At 39.5% G+C, this 22892-nt stretch overlaps 2 protein-coding genes across 4 annotated transcripts; both read left to right on the forward strand.

The window, feature by feature from the left end:
• The first annotated feature begins 648 nt into the window (after nucleotides 1-648).
• Nucleotides 649-20690, forward strand: LOC104879128 (uncharacterized). Of its 3 annotated transcripts, none has more exons than XM_010650736.3 (8): nucleotides 649-4409; nucleotides 4510-4580; nucleotides 18734-18797; nucleotides 19068-19643; nucleotides 19744-19884; nucleotides 19991-20056; nucleotides 20212-20483; nucleotides 20586-20690. In XM_010650736.3, exons 3-8 carry the CDS (start codon nucleotides 18783-18785, stop codon nucleotides 20587-20589), a joined length of 1074 nt encoding a protein of 357 aa, XP_010649038.1. In that variant the 5' UTR covers nucleotides 649-4409; nucleotides 4510-4580; nucleotides 18734-18782; the 3' UTR covers nucleotides 20590-20690. The 3 variants fall into 3 exon arrangements, with proteins under 3 accessions (XP_010649038.1, XP_059592434.1, XP_010649037.1); XM_059736451.1 differs by having other exon boundaries at nucleotides 649-1037; nucleotides 1137-4580; XM_010650735.3 differs by lacking the exon at nucleotides 4510-4580 and having other exon boundaries at nucleotides 649-1037.
• A 53-nt stretch (nucleotides 20691-20743) lies between these two features.
• Nucleotides 20744-22294, forward strand: LOC104879127 (uncharacterized). The gene is made up of 7 exons (XM_059736452.1): nucleotides 20744-20968; nucleotides 21080-21157; nucleotides 21267-21374; nucleotides 21465-21596; nucleotides 21681-21784; nucleotides 21892-21967; nucleotides 22076-22294. The coding sequence occupies exons 1-7, from the start codon at nucleotides 20744-20746 to the stop codon at nucleotides 22163-22165; spliced, it is 813 nt and encodes a 270-aa protein (XP_059592435.1). The 3' UTR covers nucleotides 22166-22294.
• Nucleotides 22295-22892: the final 598 nt, after the last annotated feature.

Raw genomic sequence — 22892 nt, forward strand, 5'->3', positions numbered from 1 at the left:
ACGAACTTTTAATCTTCATTTATCATCTATAAGTATAGAAATTATGAAAAAAAGTATAAAAAAAAATAGAAAACTAAGAAAAAAGAGTTTATGTTCTTAAAAATACAATTAATAAATTGTTTTTGGAATAATATAAATCATATTTCTTTAAACAATTAGACACAACAGGATAATTAATGATATATATTATTTCATTTTTTTATATTTTTGGTTACTACACGTATGTCTAGAAAACCTTTCCCCATTCATTATTAGTGATGTTGTTAGAATGAAGCTATGTTGTTGTCAAGTATTATATTACTTATGAGGCTTATCTGTTAACAAGCTGGCCTGCCCACTTTAAGGTGGGCTTGGTCCAACATAAACAATACTCTAATGGCCTTAAAGCTTGGAGATATTTGGTTGGGCGGTATGACATGGGATAAAGTATAAAAAGGAATATTATATTGTAGACCCCCATGTGGGGCTTGTTTTGCTGCAGGATATTTGGCCACGTGTCACTTTCGGGTTGGCTATTAGTGGAATCAGATTAGTGGATTTGGAGGACGAATAGGAGAGCTACACCTGTAAAGATGAGGAAGATTCTAGAAGAAGGAGCATGCTTTCTGTTATGGAGGGATGGCCAGCTGCATGCAGGGGAGAGAAGGGTGTTTTTTCTGGCCGTTGGAAGATATTTTTGAGGGAAAAAGAAAAGCTTGGGTTGCAGAGTAGTGGTGCAGGGGGGTGGCTGTTGCTGCAGAGATTGTTGGAGGGGCAAATCCGGGAGAGAAAAGAGATATGGGCAGAGAGGTTGCTTGAGGGAGGCGTCAAGAAAATCTGAATAGGGAGAGAGCTTTTGTTTGGGTGATTTTGGGAGGAGTCGTCATTTTTGATGAGAGGAAAAAGTTTTGAGGGTAAGGAAGGAGCCATAGTCTGGAGCGGAGATCTTTGAGAAGGTAAGTGAACAGAAGAAGGATATCTTCAGCTGTTTAGAGAGAGTTCATGAAAGCTGTTTGAAGAAAGACACAGAGGAATAGCCTTGGAAGAGGGTGATACAGGTATTATTCATATAATCTGAGGTTTCTTTTGTGTTCATGGCATTTTATTATGTTTACTGGTTATCATGAGTTTCTATCTTGACATATCTATGCAAGCAGGTGAAAATCCTACCTATTTTCTTTCAATACTTGTGTTCGCTCACCCTCATCCTGCATTTGGTTTCTAACTTGTCCTCTGGACTCTGTTTTATGAGTTGTTGGCATCTCGTTTTAATTTCGATCTCTTTGCAAACCATTTGAAACCCAATTTTTTTATCCACCTCTGCGTCATAAGCTCGTTAATTGAAATATGAAACGCAGCTTTCATGAGTCCTTTTTGTTCCTGCTCTGTGCTCTTTTTTGCAACCCTCCTCTGTTCCTAGTATTTGATCATGAGGAGATTGCTCCTTATGTGTGAAGAAGAGGGTATTGGCTTAATATGTCTGGATTCTCAAGCTGTCCATGGTGGTAGAGGACGTATTCTGGGGATCAGATCCATGATTTTGTTACGTTTGTGTTGTTGGAGGAGTGACAATTTCCCAAGGGCCAGGATATCGTTTTTTTTTACCCTAAGGCTTCGATTTCACCACTCCTCAATCAATGCACAGAAGAAGGGCAAATAGTTAGCAAACCCCAACTCCAATCACTTGTTCGGATCATGAAAGAGTTCAGACGCTTCCATCATGCCCAAGAGATATCTCCATGTATGACTGACTTCCGGTATTACACATTAACTCCGAGTGAGGCAGCAATCAGATTGGACTTGATCCTCATGGTTCATGGACAAGGGTAGGCAGAGACTTCCAGTGCGTATGGTGCTCTTCTCAGTGGCTGTGTGCAAGAGAAATCTGTGTAGAAAGCAGAAGCCACTATGCAGAAAATGAGAAAGATGAATTTTGCAACATCATCTTTTCCTTACAATATGTTGATCCACGTTTACTCTCAAACTGGAAATCATGGCAAGACTGAGGCATTGATTCAAGAAATACAAAGGAAAGCAATTCCATGTGATGCATTCACAGTAAGGAATCATGTGTTTGCTTATGTTGTGGCATCTGATATTTCTGCAATGGAAGGGTTCTTGAATCGGATGGGGGAGAATCCCCATATTTCTGTTGATTAGAATATATATTCAGCTACAGCAAGTGGGTATCTGAAAGTTGGGTTGACTGACAAGGCCTTAGAAATGTTAAAGAATATAAAGAGCAACACGTCGCCCTAAGTTCCCTCAAAAGTCTCCATTGAAATCCAAAATTCTTACCTGCTCATGGGTCCCGTGTGTACGTGATTATCATGCATGCATCCAAGGCTATCCTTCACACTCCCATTACCATATCATGCCTACAGTTCATCATCACGTTCCCACCCGTGTTATCCTTACCCGCGCATATACCCATTTCTCATACCCACTGCCATGCTATCCCATCCTCCATACCACCCTCCTCATGCATTCCCATTATTCCTATTACTCTTCACACCCATCCCCATTACCCATTCCATTAACTCCATGCACATACCCATAATCCTGCACATAGCCTATACCCATTTCTCATACCCATAACTTCTCCTTCATTATCTTTCCGTTCACCTCACCAAAGGAATATTGCTTCTTTATCTCTCATGTCTTTCTCTCTCTCTTTCTCATGCGCCTTCATCCCTCAAGTGGCTCATCCAAAATTCAACGTTTTAGAAGAATTCGATTTGGATACCATTCCCCTTGTCCTTGGGTCTCTTCCGAAGCTTGATGCGTGCCAATCCAGTTTTGATGAAACTGAATGTTGATTCAGTATTCACTCAGTAATAGGAGTGGCCACCGCGACCTGGAATCTGATAGCGTCATACTCCCATACGCACTCCGCGGCTCAATATATGCAGTCCTAGGAAAACTGATTTTGGAGCAGTGGACCATCCAAGAGTGAAGATCTTATCATAGGTCCATCCCAGAATCTCCGTGTGTGGGTCAAATCTGAAGATTGCTCTTCTCTGTGCTCTATATGGTGAGAAGTGCCAAGCTTCCTTTGATCCTATCAGCAACAGAATTCAGATCTTCAGGGGTTTCCTCAGGTTTGAATGGACCATGTGCACCAGAAATGCTTGGGATACAGATGAATTCTCTTCATGTGAAAGTCTCTATGTTGTTGCTGATCGTGGCCAGCATGTCCCTCGAGAGTTACGAACATCACTTGTGCTTGCGTCTGAATGCTGAATCCTGTTAAAACGTATTGAATCCAGTATGGAGTGGGTAAACCGTGGTATTGCATAAATCAGACAACGGGTCAGGTTTATTCCTTTATGTCAGTATTCATAGTCACTCCCAATGACTACTCAGTAGCTACAAGCGGAGGAGTGAGTAGGGTCCCACAATGCTATTTGCCAGACCAAATGACTATTCTAACACCTCATCCCATCACATGGCCTGCTTTGACCTTAGAATTTTTGTGGAAATGAACCAACGTTCTAGGAAGTGTCTTGCGGAGAAGATGTAACTGAGATACCAGTGAAGACTGATGGTTGTTGGCGTGTAAAACCTGAGAATGAATATGGGATTCTAGCATAGTGATGCCAGGCTGATGACTGCAAGAAAGAGGTTTGGGATACCAAGTGAGTTGAGGATCAAGTCTACATGGCCGAGATGTTGATGCAAGGGAAGGTTCCAGCAATGTTAGCAGCAGATCGAGTAATTCATGTGTTCATGCTTGGGGAAGGGTATTAGAGACATATAGGAAATTACAAGGGAACATCTTCAGAGGCAGAGGTAGAATAATGTGCAGTCAGTGTTCAAGGTGCCCCAAGTTTGCATTTCTAGTCTGCATGGCTTGCTTAGTCATCCCTATGCCACGTATCACCTCCCATTCCATCAATCTTTTGGCTTAAAAAATAGGGAGAATTGTGTTTTGGGCCCGACTGGGCCCAAAAATGAACAAATGGTCCATCTATGTAACAAAATTAAGCCCAACACCCAGTCAAAGTCTCAAAATTGATAAGAAGGCTATACAATTTATAATATGCCGAAAATGCCCTTTGGCTGGCTAATGGAAAAAAAAAAAACAAAATCCACGTTGGATAGGCGTTTTCACATTCCCGAGTGTTTGCCTCGTTCCCGCCCAAAGAATGCCCTAATCCTCTCTTCATCTGGAGTTTGCCGACCATCCGATTAAAAACAAAATCGACGTTGGATTTCCATTTCGTTTTCCCCAAAATTGAGAGGCGTTTTCACATTCCTGAGTGTTCCCTCGTTTCCGCCCAAAGAATGCCCTAATCCTATCTTCATCTGGAGTTCCCCGGCCATCCGATTTTAGGTGTAGACGGTGGAGTTTTTCATCTCTGTCAATCCATTGGTGTCGACGATCACCACTGGATTTGGGTTCCGTGGCGAAGTAGTTGAGAGTTGAGGTTAGTTGGTTCAACAATTTCAGTTTATGCTTCATTTCGGCTATCCCGACCATTTCATTTCAGCCCAAATACATTGCCCAAATTTATCTGGTGATTTCAGTGTGCCATTAATCCTCACCGTGGGTGTCGTCCCGTGCTGAGCATTGAGGAGGGAGCTTCTCTGACCATCAGGTAAAGTAGTATTTTTTTTAAGCTTAAAGCTTAAACCCCGTAACTGGCTCTAAGACATGGCGTGGGTTATGATGTTTTTAAGACATGGCTCACAGTTTGAAATAGTGAGGATCCGCATGGGCTAATTGCATATGCATGTCGTGGTATGAAAAAAGTTTTTGTTTAGATAATTATGTTTGTGTTCGATTTACATGATTGATAGCCTTGACATGGAAAAATCACTTCTTTTTATTAAACTGTGATGTCACCATGATTCACTTGTTTCTCCATGAATATGAGAACCCTCGATTGCCATTCATGATAATTGTGATGCTGAAGATGACATAAAAATATATTTTGATTTTCCATGCATTTTACTTGGTTCACTTATGTTTGTTTGGTTTAGCATTGCATATTGAATTGAAAAGTTAGTTTTATAGGTGCAATTTTATTCTAATATATGATAAGTAAATGCAAATAGATTTTCTTGTTGCAAACATATTTTTTGTCCTTTCGTTCAAATTATATCATTGAGCATTATATTTACTTCCTCGTGTGGCAGTCTAGTTGAGTTCGCTAGTTCGCCTGTTACCTATTTTCGAAAAAAACTCAAGTTCTTTGAACCCTCTAGTATGAGATATTGTGGGATACCTAGTATGTGTAGATAGATTATCATTTCGAACTTCATGAAATCTGTAGCTAACATGAATATAAATGCGAAATAAAGAAACAGATCAGTTCAAAGGCAGTTTAATGAGTCTTAATTCTATTTTTGAAATCCAATATTAAGGGAGTCAATACATAAGAAACCAATAAGGGATTTCTCGTTGAAATCCAGAATGGTTTCCAACAATCATTGTAGTGGCCAAATACCTCTTTCCATGTTTACTATTCACAATTGCTAAATATCAAATGCATGCAACTCAATATTATTTTCAGCATACAATTGAAGCAAATTGAAATTAAGTTAAATTTGAAGTTGTCTATTGAGTATGAGGCAAAACACGAATGACATTGGCATGATCTGTCCATTTATAAGTCTGAAAAGTAATTGTGATGTTCCTATTGGGATCTAGAGGGTCATAGCAATCTGCAAAAAACGGAGGAAAAGTTGACCAACCAGTGAAAAATAGAATAAGTGAAGTAACATTTGGAAAAGTATATGCATAAATGATGCGTGATAATCTGGACATGGCGACTAGTAATAGTGTGAACTTCAAAGCAAAAGGCCAAATGAGAGAAAATATGAAGGCCATTTTCTATAATATGCATAATTGTTTGATCTATAATATGATATTTGTGCTATGTTTGTATAGGTTAATGGACGCAACTAATATGATATATTGTTACATTTTCGTGGGTGGCAAACTTGTCCAAAAAAATGATGGGCAATGGGAATACTTGGGTGGAAGAAGCAAAGGTATTCACATATATAAAGGAATGGCATTTGAAGATTTCACCAAAAAAATCATAGAGAAATTTGACATTTCCCTTGACGTGATGAAGATGCACTACACGTTGAAGTTCAATCCCAGAGTCATCCAAGATTTAGAAGATGAGGATGATTTGCATAACGTGGTTTCCCATAGTGATGACTTTGCAAATGTATACCTAGTAGACTTACCCTATATGGAAGCCATTGAAGCAAATATCCCGAATTCACAGTTGGCATTTCGGTAATGGACTTTAACATCAATGTTTATTTAAAAAATTGTGAATATCAATTTTACGCATCACGTAGTCTAATTATGTTAATATATGTCAATGCAGAGATCCACCTATCACATTCCCGTCCTCTAATGCATCATGCGATCCAATTCCTAACACTATGATGCTATCAAGAGGTTTTGCGTCGCGTTCTGCAGATACTGAGTACATCCCTTTGGAATCGATTCGTTTTCGTGAGGCAATATTAGGGTCGGGACATACATTTAAAAATGCCGAGGAGTTTCGCAATGCAATTTACCAAATGTCATTAGGTGGAAGGTTTGAATACAAGTACAAGAAAAATTCCCCTACGCATATGTCTGTCAAGTGTTCGGTTGATGGTTGTCCTTGGAAGATAACAGCTCACGTTGTCGAGGGAAATGTCATCTTGCGAGTTCATACTTACCAAGTGAATCATAATCATATAGCTCAGGATGAGTGTTCATCTAAGGTGAAGGTTTCTTCAAAGAGAGGTGCGGTTGTTGTTGAAGATGTGTTTAGAACCACTCCAGACTATCTTCCTCGTCAAATCTGTAAGGATTTTGAACGTGATCATGGGGTTCAATTGACATATAACCAAGCATGGCACCTTAAAGAGAAGGCAAAAGAGCGCATATTTGGAGTACCACGCGACTCTTACACGTTTCTCCCTTGGTTATGCCATAGGCTAAGAGAAATAAACCCGGGCACAATTGCGGAGTACACTTCCCAAGAAGGTCACTTCATGCAATTGTTCATTGCCCATGCATTTTCAATTCAAGGGTTCATCATGGGGTGTCGACCTGTATTGGCTATTGATTCGTGCCACCTAAGCGGTCCATATAAGGGAGCTCTTTTGTCTGCCATTGCATATAATGCAGATGATGGAATGTTCCCTCTAGCCCTTGGTGTGGTAAGTTCAAAAAATTATGAGGACTAGTATTGGTTTTTGGATAAATTAAAAGGGGTATTAGATGGTAAAGAAGTTGTTATTATATCAGATAGACATTAGGGAATCTTGCGTAGTGTTTCCGAGTTGTTTGGGACAGGAAATCATGCGTATTGTTATCGACATGTGAAGGAAAACTTTTCTACCTTCTTCAATAAGCAAACCATTCGAGGAAAGAAAGGAAAAGAAGATGCTTTGCTACTTTTGGACAGCATTGCGTATGCTAGGTTGGAAATAGACTACAATGAGGCATTTGAAAAACTTGTGCGCTTCAATGAGAACCTAGCAAAATGGGTTGCGGAAAACAATCCCGAACATTGGGCAATGTCAAAGTTTCTTAAAAAGCGCTGGGATAAAATGACAACTAACATTGCAGAGGCGTTTAATGCGTGGTTAAGAGAAGAGCATCACCAAACAATTTATACTTTATTGTTAATGCACATGGATAAACTTGTAGCCATGTTGGACAGCCATATGCGTGATTCGATGCCCAGCCGGGTCTTTTAATCAAAAACATTTATAAAACCTATGACCTTATACTGGCGTAGCAAAGCTACTATAGTATAGCAGTTCTAGGGTCGAACTCAAGGATGGGTTTTCACTCTATCAGTGACAGACTCTAAATTAGAAATTGATTCTGATGATTTCCTTTAGCACAAACTTGAAATTTAAAAGAAAATAAAATTGTTTTGAAAGTGGTGATTTAAACTAAACTTACATAGAACTAAGTAAAAAGTGGAAGAAAGAAAGTCTCCCGGAGCTAAAGGTTGCTAGGTTCAAGTTCCAAATGCAAAGTGGAAAATTCCGGATTTTTCTTCTCGCATTGGGGATTTAACCTATAGTTATTTCCCGAACCGGTATAGGTTTGACAATGAAGTTTTAATCCATAAAAAGTCACTAGAGATGATGGTCAAGGTCCATTAATGGCTTAAGACACTATGGGCTATCACCTTGAATCACTTTCCAATGGCTCGTACATGATAACTAATGGACTGATATGGATCTAGCAATAAGCATCCACAGAGACCTTAAGCTTACCATGTATTGGCCAGTCAAAGTGATTCGAAGGGATTTAAGGCAAAACCTTGGCTTTAAAAACCATTTATGGACTCCAACTACCTGAATTTAATGCACGGAAACTTTCCATGTTTTAATCTGGACTTTTCACCTAGCTTCCTTTACTCCAAGAAACTAAATGTTTAGCCTCTCATCCTCTGGGAAAACATCCTCAGAGGGTGTTTGGCTTGCAAGAAAATAGAAAATAGAAGAGAGAAAAAGAAAGCAAAAGAGATCTCTGTATTTCACTAAGTATCAAATTTACATCAGTTGGTCTCCTGGAGAAAGCTCCCCGAAAGATTCATTTTCAGTGATTACAAGAGAATTTATATAGGAAGGTAATTTTACCCTTCCTTGGATACTTCCTAGCTAAGGAATTACATGAGTGGTTGAATACAAGGAGAAAATGGAAATTTAGACACAAAAATATCAGAAGAAAAAGAGTCGACAAAAATATCCAATTTTCGCACGCTGGAGTTCCAATTTCGCACTTTGATTTGAGGTGTGCGAAATTTTCGCACAGTGGACTGAGGAATTCGCACCTTGATTTCCATCGTGCGAAATTGTCCCTCAGCTTGATGCAGTTGTCTTCCGAAGGCCATATCTTTCTCATTTCAGCTCCAAATCATACATGGTTTGAACCGTTGGATTCTTGACTTTCTGAGCTTTGAAATGGTATATAGAATGTAAAAAATGGACTTCGGGAAGTACTCAAAAAGTGCAATGAAAGACTGCAGCTGTGTCCCCTGTTTTCCTCTTCTCCATTGTTTCTTCCTTGTATACTTTGAACGACTAAGGCAAAGGATTATGAGGCTCCATAGCTTGATTTCTTCATAAATTTAAGCTTTCAAAAGCTTTGCCATAAACTATAAATAGCTCTCCCTCATTCTTAAATTGCTTTGGTGAGCATAAAGCTATCAAAAAGCACCAAAACTTAACACAATTGTTAGAAACGATTGCAAGGGTCCCTAACATGTTAATTGGGTTAAAAGGTAATAATTACTACTCAAGGGTGTTTAAAAGAGCTAATTACAAGCTACAAAATAGCATGTTTTGAGTAGTAATCACTCCCCCCAACCGACATATTGCTAGTCCCTTAGCAATTAAGGAGAGAAAAACTAAGCAAACGTAATAATATACATAAAAGAGGTCATGCAATTCATTCCAAAAAAATAATTGAGAGGCATGACTGATATCCAAACACATCTCACCTGGTGAACTAAAGATATGAAGATTCAAAATGCAATAGGAGTTGTCAAAGCTTAAAACTTAAACAAAAAGTACAAAGAGTGGAGATTATGCAATTAAGTATCAAAAGAATCTCTACTCTCAAGGTTCCAAATCAAACTCTTCCATAATAAGCTAAGTGTTAATGAGATTAGCTTCCGGATATAGTATATACAACTATCCTCACCCTCCAACCTAAGCTTTTCTCGAACATTGGCAAAATTAATCAACTCTTAATAGGTTAGGAACGCACCTTGGTTTTGGGGTGTGCGAAAATGGCGCCCTTTGGACCGAGGATTTCGCACCTTGGTTTTGGGGTGTGCGAAATTTTTGCACCTTGGAATCAGGTGAGCGAAATTTTCGCACCTTGAAATCAGGTGCTCTGTTTCCTTGGTTTTACTCCCCTTTCTTGCTTTTGAAGAGTTCTCCCCATCTTTCATGATTTTTTTCTGAAATTTATCATCAAAATTGACTTGAATTAAGACAAAATAAACTAAGATTGAGGAAAAATTATAATAAAAAGAAATAAAAATAATGATATAACTATAAAATTATAACAAAAAATTCATGGACTTATTTAGCCATGATACCCTGCTTTCCCTCAGAGTTGTGGTGGTTCAAGGAGGTTGATCTCCTCCTTGTCTGTACTGTAAGGCTCTATGAATGGCTTGAGACGATGACCATTAACTTTGAAGGTTTGATTGCCTGTGGGATTGAATACTTCCACCACTCCATTGGGGTGTACTTCATGAATTATGAAAGGACCCGTCCACCTGGATTTCAATTTTCCTGGAAAGAGATGAAGTTTAGAGTCATAAAGCAAAACTTTTTGTCCTTTGGTAAAATTTTTCTGATTTACCAACTGATCATGCCATTTTTTCAATCTTGCTTTTGCAATTTTTGAATTGAGGTATGCATCATTCCTCATTTCCTCCAATTCATTCAAATCCAAACATCTCTTTAACCCGGCTCTTGTCAAATCCATGTTGAGCTTTTTAATTGCCCACCATGCTTTATACTCAATCTCTACTGGAAGATGACACGCTTTGCCATAAACAAGGCGATAGGGAGACATTCCTAGAATGGTCTTGTAAGCGGTCCTATAAGCCCATAAGGAATCCAGGAGCTTGATAGACCAATCCTTCCTATTCACATTGACCACCTTCATCAATATATTCTTGATCTCTCGGTTGGCTAACTCAACTTGGCCACTTGTTTGGGGGTGATAAGGTGTAGCTACCTTGTGCTTAACCCCATACTTGGTTAGAAGAGTCTCAAAAGGTTTATTGCAAAAGTGGGTTCCCCCGTCACTTATAATGGCTTTTGGCACTCCAAATCTTGCAAAGATGTGGTCCTTGAGGAATTTAAGTACCACTTTATGATCATTGCTCCTACATGGGATTGCTTCTACCCACTTAGAGACATAATCCACTCCTACCAAGATGTAGGAATGTCCAAATGACATTGGAAATGGTCCCATGAAGTCTATACCCCAGACATCAAAGATATCCACTATTAAGATGGGGTTCAAAGGCATCATATTTCGACGTGTTAGCTTACCAAGCCTTTGACACCGATCACATCCCTTGCACATAGAATGGGCATCCTTGAAAAGAGAGGACCACCAGAAGCCTGATTGGATCACTTTCATAACTGTTTTCTGGGAGGCAAAATGACCTCCACATGCACTATCATGGCAATGGGAGAGAATTCCCGATTGCTCTTGCTCAGGAACACATTTCCTTATAATTTGATCTACACAATATTTGAAAAGAAAAGGTTCCTCCCAATAATAGGCATGGATCTTAGCCAAGAAATGCCTCTTGTCTTGAGCACTCCACTCACTTGGTACTTCTCCAGTAACCAAAAAGTTTGCAATGTGAGAATACCATGGAGCTACATCTATTGACATGAGAGACTCCTCAGGGAAGTCATCATTGATAGGCAGACCATGTGAGTCATGTGCTATCACAAGTCTGGACAAGTGGTCAGCTACCACATTTTCTACCCCCTTTTTATCCCTGATTTGGAGATTGAATTCTTGGAGCAAAAGAATCCATCTTATCAATCTTGCCTTGGCATCCTGCTTGGTTAGCAAGTATTTCAAAGCAGAATGGTTAGTGAACACCACTATAGAGGACCCTACCAAATAAGCGCGAAACTTATCCAAGGCAAAAACTACTGCCAACAACTCCTTCTCAGTAGTTGTGTAGTTCTTTTGAGCCTCATTCAAAGTTTTGCTTGCATAATAGATCACATAGGGCTTTCCATCCTCTCTTTGCCCCAAAACAGCCCCCATAGCAAGATCACTTGAATCACACATTACCTCAAAAGGTAATTTCCAATTTGGGGCTCTCACTATTGGTGCAGTTGTGAGGAATTGTTTCAATTCCTCAAAACTTCTCTGACACTTCTCATCCCACACAAACTTGGCATCCTTTACCAAAAGCTCACACAGAGGTTTTGAGATTTTTGAGAAATCCTTAATGAACCTCCTATAGAACCCGGCATGTCCAAAGAATTGCCTAATTCCTTTAACATTTGTGGGAGGTGGCAACTTAACAATCAGCTCCACCTTTGCCTTATCTACCTCAATGCCATTTTTGGAGATGATATGTCCTAAGACAATTCCTTTTTGTACCATAAAATGGCACTTCTCCCAATTTAGCACTAGGTCTTTCTCAATACATCTATGGAGAACAGCTTCTAAATGCATCAAACACTCCTCATAAGAACTTCCATATACAGTGATGTCATCCATGAAAACTTCCATGATGCGTTCCACCATATCACTGAAGATGCTTAGCATGCATCTTTGGAAAGTTGCAGGAGCATTACATAGACCAAAGGGCATTCTCCTATATGCAAAAGTACCAAAGGGACAAGTGAAGGTCGTCTTTTCTTGATCTTCCAAATCCATTTCTATTTGGAAGTACCCTGAATAACCATCTAGAAAACAATAGAAAGGATGTCCTGAGACTCTCTCAAGGACTTGGTCCATGAAAGGCAATGGAAAATGGTCCTTCCTAGTCACTGAATTCAACCTCCTATAGTCTATACACACCCTCCATCCTGAGGTAGGACGTGTAGAGACTTCCTCCCCTCTCTCATTCTGGATCACAGTGATTCCAGATTTCTTTGGGACTACTTGGGTGGGACTCACCCACAAGCTATCTGAGATGGGATATATGATCCCAGCTTGAAGTAGCTTCAAAACTTCATTCCTCACCACTTCTTGCATGTGAGGATTCAGTCTCCTTTGGGGTTGCCTCACTGGTTTTGCATCTTCCTCCATATAAATATGGTGGGTGCACACCAAAGGGCTAATCCCTTTCAGATCAGAAATTTGCCATCCAATGACTTTCTTACATTTTCTGAGGACTCCTAAAAGACTATCCTCTTGATCACTAGTGAGGGTTGAGGAAACTACCACTGGACATTTCTCATCATCCTCCAAGTATGCATACTTCAAATCCACAGGAAGTGGCTTTAAAATAAGCTTTGGAGGGTCCTCCACAGTAACTCCTTATGAGTCTTCCTGGTTGAACAGTGGTAAGATCTCTTCCCGTCTCCTCCAAGGAGACATTGTGGCTAGCACATCAAAGGGTTCAGGGAACCCATCTTCAAGGACTTCCAGGTTTTCATTCAAGCTCTCCTCTAAACTCTTGTCACAGTGCTCTTCAACCAAAGTGTTGATCAAGCACATCTCCTCGAATCCTTCCTCCTCTTCAGGGTAAAGATGCCTCTTACATAAATGGAATATGTTTAATTCCAATGTCATGTTTCCAAATGTGAGCTGCATCACCCCATTCCTACAATTAACAATAGCATTGGAGGTAGCTAGGAAAGGTCTCCCTAGGATGATTGGTACATAATTTTCTTCCTTGACAGTGGAATCAGTATCAAGCACCACAAAATCCACAGGATAGTAGAATTTGTCCACTTGAACTAGAACATCTTCTATCACTCCCCTTGGGATTTTGACAGACCTATCAGCTAAAGAGAGGGTCATGGTTGTGGGCTTTAATCCTCCTAGTCCCAATTGTTTATACACAGAGTATGGGAGCAAATGCACACTTGCTCCCAAATCTAATAAAGCTTTTTCCACATGTGTCCCTCCAATGTTGACTGATATGGTGGGACATCCCGGATCTTTATACTTAACTGGGGACTTACTCTGGATGATAGCACTCACTTGCTCAGTGAGGAATGCATTCTTTGTTACCTGTAAACCTCTCTTGACTGTGCACAAGTCCTTTAGAAACTTTGCATATGTGGGGACTTGTTTGATCATATCAAGTAAGGGTATATTCACCTTCACTTGTCTCAGAACCTCAAGAATTTCTGATGAATTCTTGATTTCTTTCTTTCCATGTAAATCTTGAGGAAAAGGGGGAGGCATATGTTTCTTCATCATATCCTCCTTAATCACTATCCTTGGTTCTTCCTCGATGCTTGATTTGGATGCACTCTTCTTCCCACTCTTCTCTTCTTGGCTCTTGCTCTCTTTAATCAAGGGTCTCTTTGACCTGAGTTCTTCATCAGGCTCCACGTTAGGCAAGGGTTGATCAACCTCCTTCCCACTTCTCAAAGTGATCACAGCTTTGACCTCTCTCAAATTTGAAGACTCACCATCTTGGGTTTCAACTTCATGAACACCCTTGGGATTTTGGCTTGGTTGAGAGGGGAACTTTCCCTTCTCAATCACTGTGTTTAGGTTGGTAAGCCTAGAGATGGAGTACTGAATATTATCTATCTTCTGAGATAGATCATTTTGCATCTCCTCCATTCTCTTTATTTGAGAACTCTCAACATTTTCAATCTTTTGATGCAATTGGGAGTTAATTGCCTTTTGTTCACCCACAAAGTCACCCATGACTTTACTCAGGTTTACAATGGCTTGCTCCACTGAAGATGGTTGTTGAGGTACTTGGGTTTGGCCTTGTGGTTGGTATGGAGGTGGCCTTGGTTTCCAAGAAAAATTTGGGTGGTTTCTCCAGCTTGAATTATAGGTGTTTCCATAAGATGCACTGTTGTTGGGCCTAAATTGCCCCACAACATTTACTTGATCACCTAACATCTCTCTCACAGCTGGCATGGTTGGACACTCATCTACCACATGATCACATGATTAGCAAATGGTGCATGGCATAACATGGACTTGGGTATCGGAAATGGCTTGGACTTCATGTATTTTTTTCAATTCAAGTTCTTCCAACCTCCTAGCTAATGTTGCCACTTTAGCTTTTATGTCCACGTCTTCACTTAACATGTACATTCCAGCCTTTGGATTTTGGGTTTGTTGAGAGGGAAACTTTCCTTTCTCTCTTGAGTTGGGCTCATCCCATCCTCTTGACACCTCAGCCACGTAACTTAAAAAGTCCATGGCTTCTTCAGGATTCTTACTCATAAAATCTCCCCCACACATGGTTTCAAGAATTTGCTTCATGGAAGAAGACATTCCATCATAAAAATAGCTCACTAAGAGCCATGTATCAAAACCATGATGAGGACAAGCATTGATGGCCTCCATATACATTTCCCAACATTCATGGAACTTCTCATTTTCTTTAGCAGAAAAATTTGAGATTTGTCTCTTCAACCCATTGGTCCTATGGGTGGGGAAAATTTTTTTCAAAAACTCAGCCTGAAGATCAACCCAATTCCTTATGCTTCTTGGCCTTAAAGAATTAAGTCATATTTTTGCCTTGTCCTTCAAAGTGAAAGGGAATAGCTTGAGTCTCATCAAGTCTATTGAAGCTCCTCCCTCTCTAAAGGTATTACACACCTCCTCAAACTCCTTGATGTGAGAATATGGATTCTCACTCTCCATTCCATGGAAAGTTGGTAGGAGAGGCACAATATGGGGCCTTATAACCAACTGCTCAAGTGGGGGCAGGATGCATGAGGGTGCACTCATCCTTGGGGGATGCATTCTATCCCTCATGGATAGGTATGCATTGGGATTACCCCCTTGACCTTGTTGAGAATTCTGATCCTCTGGTGGAGAGTCCATGATATTTACACAGATATCCAACTCTGTGTCTTGAGGATTCTCAATCCTTACTAATCTTCCCTCTTGGTCCCTAATCCAATAGGGCATGCACAAGTTACAATTCCTGTAATAGTAAAAACAAAAGGAAACTAAAGAAAAGGTTAAAGTTAGGAAGAAAATGAAAATAAAATTAACAAAAGGAAAATGAAAGAAAATGAAATTAGTGAAAAAGGAATTCACCCTGGTTGTGATGAAAATCACAAGTAGCCTCTAAAAGGTTGTATCACTGTATTGTGGCACCATCCCCGGCAACGGCGCCATTTGATTCGATGCCCAGCCGGGTCTTTTAATCAAAAACATTTATAAAACCTATGACCTTATACTGGCGTAGCAAAACTACTATAGTATAGCAGTTCTAGGGTCGAACTCAGGGATGAGTTTTCACTCTATCAGTGACAGACTCTAAATTAGAAATTGATTCTGATGATTTCCTTTAGCACAAACTTGAAATTTAAAAGAAAATAAAATTGTTTTGAAAGTGGTGATTTAAACTAAACTTACATAGAACTAAGTAAAAAGTGGAAGAAAGAAAGTCTCCCGGAGCTAAAGGTTGCTAGGTTCAAGTTCCAGATGCAAAGTGGAAAATTCCGGATTTTTCTCCTCGCATTGGGGATTTAACCTATAGTTATTTCCCGAACCGGTATAGGTTTGACAATGAAGTTTTAATCCATAAAAAGTCACTAGAGATGGTGGTCAAGGTCCATTAATGGCTTAAGACACTATGGGCTATCACCTTGAATCACTTTCCAATGACTCGTACATGATAACTAATGGACTGATATGGATCTAGCAATAAGCATCCACAGAGACCTTAAGCTTACCATGTATTGGCCAGTCAAAGTGATTCGAAGGGATTTAAGGCAAAACCTTGGCTTTAAAAACCATTTATGGACTCCAACTACCTGAATTTAATGCACAGAAACTTTCCATGTTTTAATCTGGACTTTTCACCTAGCTTCCTTTACTCCAAGAAACTAAATGTTTAGCCTCTCATCCTCTGGGAAAACATCCTCAGAGGGTGTTTGGCTTGCAAGAAAATAGAAAATAGAAGAGAGAAAAAGAAAGCAAAAGAGATCTCTGTATTTCACTAAATATCAAATTTACATCAGTTGGTCTCCTGGAGAAAGCTCCCCGAAAGATTCATTTTCAGTGATTACAAGAGAATTTATATAGGAAGGTAATTTTACCCTTCCTTGGATACTTCCTAGCTAAGGAATTACATGAGTGGTTGAATACAAGGAGAAAATGGAAATTTAGACACAAAAATATCAAAAGAAAAAGAGTCGGCAAAAATATCCAATTTTCGCACGCTGGAGTTCCAATTTCGCACTTTGATTTGAGGTGTGCGAAATTTTCGCACAGTGGACTGAGGAATTCGCACCTTGATTTCCATCGTGCGAAATTGTCCCTCAGCTTGATGCAGTTGTCTTCCGAAGGCCATATCTTTCTCATTTCAGCTCCAAATCGTACATGGTTTGAACCGTTGGATTCTTGACTTTCTGAGCTTTGAAATGGTATATAGAATGTAAAAAATGGACTTCGGGAAGTGCTCCAAAAGTGCAATGAAAGACTGTAGCTGTGTCCCCTGTTTTCCTCTTCTCCATTGTTTCTTCCTTGTATACTTTGAACGACTAAGGCAAAGGATTATGAGGCTCCATAGCTTGATTTCTTCATAAATTTAAGCTTTCAAAAGCTTTGCCATGAACTATAAATAGCTCTCCCTCATTCTTAAATTGCTTTGGTGAGCATAAAGCTATCAAAAAGCACCAAAACTTAACACAATTGTTAGAAACGATTGCAAGGGTCCCTAACATGTTAATTGGGTTAAAAGGTAATAATTACTACTCAAGGGTGTTTAAAAGAGCTAATTACAAGCTACAAAATAGCATGTTTTGAGTAGTAATCAATGCGTGATACACAAAAGTGGAAGAGCGTGGTTGGACCGAAAACTGAAGAGAAGTTAATGTCAAATATCATGAGGTCTGGTCCGATTAGTGTGCTACCCTATTTGGGAGGGACGTTTAAGGTGTTTACTGGAGAGGTTTATTTGGTTGTCGATATGAATCAACGGACGTGTACTTGCATGACATGGCAAATGTCCGGTTTGCCATGTGCACACGTATGTGCTGTCATCCGCACACTGAGACACGACGTGTATGACTATATTGACCCATGTTTTCATGTCTCCATGCATGATTTGATTTACTCGGGTCAGTTTCAACCATTACCAACACATAATATGCCGAAACTTTGTGACGATCGAGGATATGTTATAGATTGCGCGGGCAACTCCTTTCCTGCTTGCCAACCCCCTCATGTGAGACGCCCTCCAGGAAGACCCCGACGATTGCGCATTGAATCACAGTTTTTTCATAAGAGAGCAATTCATTGCTCTCGATGCAATGGAATAGGTCACAACCGGTCTAAATGTAATAATCCATTGCCGTGACATTTGCATTTTATTTGGTTGTACAATTTTCTCATTTTGTATCATTCCATACATGCTGTTGTATGGTATATGGTATGGGGTTGTTGATTCTCGTTTTTATATATTGCCCTATTTATAGGCACGATGCACTATTTTGGAATTTTTCTTATTTAGAGTTGCTTTCAATAACCAACTTAATTGAAAGTGCACTTTGAATGTGGTTTCTTTTTAGTTGTTATTTAATTCCATCTCTGTCTCTACATTATCGAGCATTTATTATTTGGAGCCTCATTAAGGATGACAATTTCTGTTACATTATTTTACGTATAGGGGTGACAAATTTTTTTTTCCAATAAAGCGAGACTTCCCCTATATTTATTTCCAAGTTGTGAATTAGTCCTCTTATCACATTATCTTCTGCTTGCACCTATTTTAATGTGCCATCAATTTCTAAGACGTCATAAAAATTGTCTTTCAATTTGTCCTCAATTAGATATACTTGTTACACACGTTGTCCATATGGTTATTATCTAGTAATTTATCTGGTTGCTGGTTGGATAATCGATCATACACGTGTTTGCTTCCAAACTCTAAGCGTTTTCGTAAAATGTCATATTGTTATGTATTTCATTTATTTTTCCCTTACAACTATGATTATGGAACACCATTACCAAATTAATCAAACAGATTAATTGTCCAAATAGTCAATTGACCTTTCCCTTTATTATTAGTTTCTCCAGGTCATCATTAACTGCTATAACATGCATTTCCAGGTGCCCGTTCTTCCAAGGTTGAATCTTACAACAATCATTTCATTCTTCTATGGCCACTACGGAGGTGATGCATTCTTTCTTGTTTTTAAATATTGATAAGTTATTTCGGATACTTCATATTTTTCCCAACTTACGACCTATAGTTGTTTTTTATGTTAAAGATTGAATAACATAAACATCCAATCGTAAATTATGATTCCACATGAATATGTTTGTTTGTTCATTCAATTTTATTGCTTTATTCACAACGCTTACGTATTCCTATTGATGTTAATTTTTTCATATATAAAATTCATGTGTAAACTACTACTGACCTCCAACCATTTCAATGCAGTCCACCAGATTATACACACGTTGTTCATCTTCAAGGTTTCTAAAACTATGCAACAGGCTCCCACATGAGAAATTGGACGTGGTTCGAGACTTTCAATTTGGAGGTCTTCTTCACTTAAATTGCAAGGAGATCCGGCATAATATCTGTACATGGCTGATTGCCCATTTTAATGTTGGCTACAAACGCATTGAGATTACATCCCACAGAAGGTATGATCTGACAGCTGCTGATGTCGGCCTTGTCTTTGGCCTCCCGACGACTGGCCGGATTCTACATATTGCTACTACCCCGTCTAATCATCCATTCGGTACCCTCAACACATGTGAGGAGAGACTCCTCAACTTACCTATTGGGGAGGAGTTCCGTAGATGCTTCATTTACTACGCTTGTGCGACGCTATTAGCCCCCACCTCAAGGATTGATGGATGCCGAAACTTGTGGCATACCATCCATGAAGATGGTTTCAGAAATGATGTTAATTGGGGCCAATTTGTTGTTGACCAGCTTGTGGAGGGTATAAGACGATTTAAGCAAGGGAACAGCGTCTGGGTTCATGGTTGCATTATTTTCCTCCAGGTATTGGCCTGCTTTAACATTCATTAATTGGTAACTTTGAATTTGTTAACATCAGTACCAACAAGTAAGAATTATACATATGTTTATTTCCATTGTGCAGCTCCATTACGTAATGAAATTCAAAATTCCTTCCGTTCATGTTCCGATGACAGCGCCCCTACTCTCAACATGGTCAGATGAGTTGATAAAGGAGCGCTTATCTGCTGAGATAAGTGAGTTTGGGAGTTTTGGACATGGCGAGGTAGTCATTTATTCGGCATGAAGTTTGTTGTATATTGATTTACATGCAATTTGAATACCTCCAATGTTTCTATGTTCTTAACATGCATGATGTTCTCATAATGCAGGCGTTTGATGAATCGTCACCGCCCCGTACACATGTCGAGGATGACAGTGGACCGACAAGTAGTAATGTATGCTAAAACTACTTGTTACTTTCCGCATTGAGTCCATCTGAATCACATAACAATTTGGTTATCATTGCTATATTGTTAATAACTTCTAACCAATTTTCTTTTAACTAGTTTGAAATTAAATTTGCCTATGCCAATTCGTTCTCATGTGACAGGAAATCTTGGATAAGTACTACGCAGCTAAACGCCAAATAAATTCTTATCAAAAGGGCATTCAGCACCAGCTTGGCATCATGCGTGGTCTGATCCAAAGATTGGATGCTCGAAGAAAAAGAAGTGTACATTCACCTACTGCTGGTCACTCGGGCTATGCAGCGGATGAGTTTCCCGATGCCGAGCATGATTCACCCGCTGCCCGATATGACATGCCAACCCCATTGCACCGAACAAGTACCGGACACTCCTATTCGCCATCCACCTATTATTGGTAACATTTTGGGGCACATTCATTACTATATTAGTGGGTAGAAAATATGTCAAATTGTACTGGGGTTCAGTTAACTAATCTGTTAATACTCCAAACAAACAGCTGATGACGAAGTAGTCGTCCTTGACCCCTTACCTTTGCGTTCTATGACTGTGGCCCGATCCCATAGCATTGGGAGGCAACGGAGAGTGCATCGGATGGCTCCCAATGTATTGTCACCATTCATAGCGCAGGCACAAACCTGACATTCTGCCATAAAGATGGACCTAAAAGCGGCAGCTGCAACTGTATTTGATGGAGAGTTGGACCCCAGGCATGTTATATCATATACTACTCCAATTTCAAGTGTTTCCACATGCAACAAATGGTATTACCCTAACATATATGGTTTTGTTGGCAGCGAGGAGCTTGTTTCCATGCACGACACAAGTTTAACCAGAGGCAACCTCGCGTCTTTCCAGGGAGATTGTTGGATTGGCAATGATGTTAATATTTCAATTTTTCCACTAGTTTGCATTATTTTAAATTTTAATGTGATGTAACATCTCATTAGTCAATCTGAATATCGATTACATTTTAATCATTTCTTCTTTTAGGTCGTGGATGCATTTTGCCGAATGTTGCAATTCGATGATGAATCAAGGACAAAACTATTTCTCTCCCCCTACATAGCTGTAATGAATGCTTTTAATGGCCACTACATCTGAATTTCCCTTGTTATGATAACATGTCCACACGTTTGCACATGTTTCCATGCATTAAGTACTTTCATCTGATATACAGGACATGGTGATTCGTTCCAATGCAAAACATTTGACGCACGATGCAATTGTTGCGCGTTTTGATCCATATATGTATGCCTTTGATGGTTCGTATCAGAATGTTACTCAGGTCAGACTTGCATTCCAATGTTTTATGTGGCATCATCTGATCTCCTTGACCCATTATATTTTCTAATCCATTGTATGTGGCATCATGCAGGTCTACTTACCGGTCCTTTTCAAAAACCATTGGACACTTTATGTCTATGACTTGCATAATAAGCGAATCCAGCTCCTGGATTCTCGGCCTGGAAGAAAAAGGAGTTGTATGAGTGGAATACAACAAAAATTGGTAAGGTTCCTTCTACTCCCCTAATATTAGTTGCATTGTACAACATACTGTAAGTTTGAATGTCAATTACTTTGCTTCTTTAAGGCCAAGGTTGTTCTATTGCTTGTTGCCGACAAGAAAGAAATGGTTGCTGTAGACTTGAACATGTACAGTTTTGTCATGCCAGACGTACCATGCCAACCAAATGAGTTAGTGTTTACCACAATTAAGTTTAATTTGATTTCATAGCATTTTCCAAATTTTATACTCCCCATGTCACGCATATTAAGTTCTTACACATTACTATTTGTGTTAGCAATGACTGCGGCGTTTTTATTATGAAATTCATGGACAACTGGTCCAATGGGGGACTCTCCAAATCGATCGATGTGGTATGTACATATAGGCTTTCACTATGCCATCATTTATATAAAAATTGCATAGCATCGACAACTTATTTAACCTTTCCTTATATGTCTTTTAAACATGAATGAGTGCAGGCCAAGATGAAGAAGTATAGATTGAAGCTACTAGGCAGATTATTGCTTTCATCACATAATGTGCATCGGCATCGATTCATGGTAGTTTGAGATACACTTTTCAATAGGATGTGACGAGGATTTTTAAAGCTGATTGTACATTATACACGAAAAAGTATATACACATGACAATGTATTGCGAATATTATGGCTTATATATTTAATGAAGGTTCTGATGAAGTCGTTTTTTCCCTCGCTCTCTCAAAACATCTAATAAAAGGCACCGCCATTACAAACTATAAAAAACCTATGCATCAACACGCGTACATAGCGTTTACAATTTATTCAGTGTGAAGGTGTTTGTATGGCGACCCCACGAACCGTCCCATGACCTTGCTTTAACCATTTAATTGCATTCCCCTTCCAACAAAACATTCCAATATTTGACAAATAAAAAACAAATTATCCATTTATCTTACATAAGTATTTTCACTTTGATAACTTGCATTTGGAGGAGAGACTGTCTGAGGGCTACTACGTCAGCAAGAAAAATTTCATACAAAAAATTAAAAAAAAAAAAAAAGATAACAGTTGTCGCGCCCGGATATCGACCGGTTTCCGACCGGCCAACCACATCCGGTCGACCGGTTAATAAACCCGCGATAGGTATTCGACCGGTTCACGTCCGGTCAATGGTGTACACACGACTGGGAAGCCACCATCCTCGACCGGTCACATACAGCCACTGGGAGAGAGAGAATGTAAAAAATACTTCCGACCGGTATTCGACCGGGTATCAACCGGTTGATCAACGGTAACAACCAGCCACTGGGAGAGA

Source organism: Vitis vinifera, chromosome 4 (genome assembly GCF_030704535.1).
Source record: "Vitis vinifera cultivar Pinot Noir 40024 chromosome 4, ASM3070453v1".
Classification (NCBI taxonomy): Eukaryota; Viridiplantae; Streptophyta; class Magnoliopsida; order Vitales; family Vitaceae; genus Vitis; species Vitis vinifera.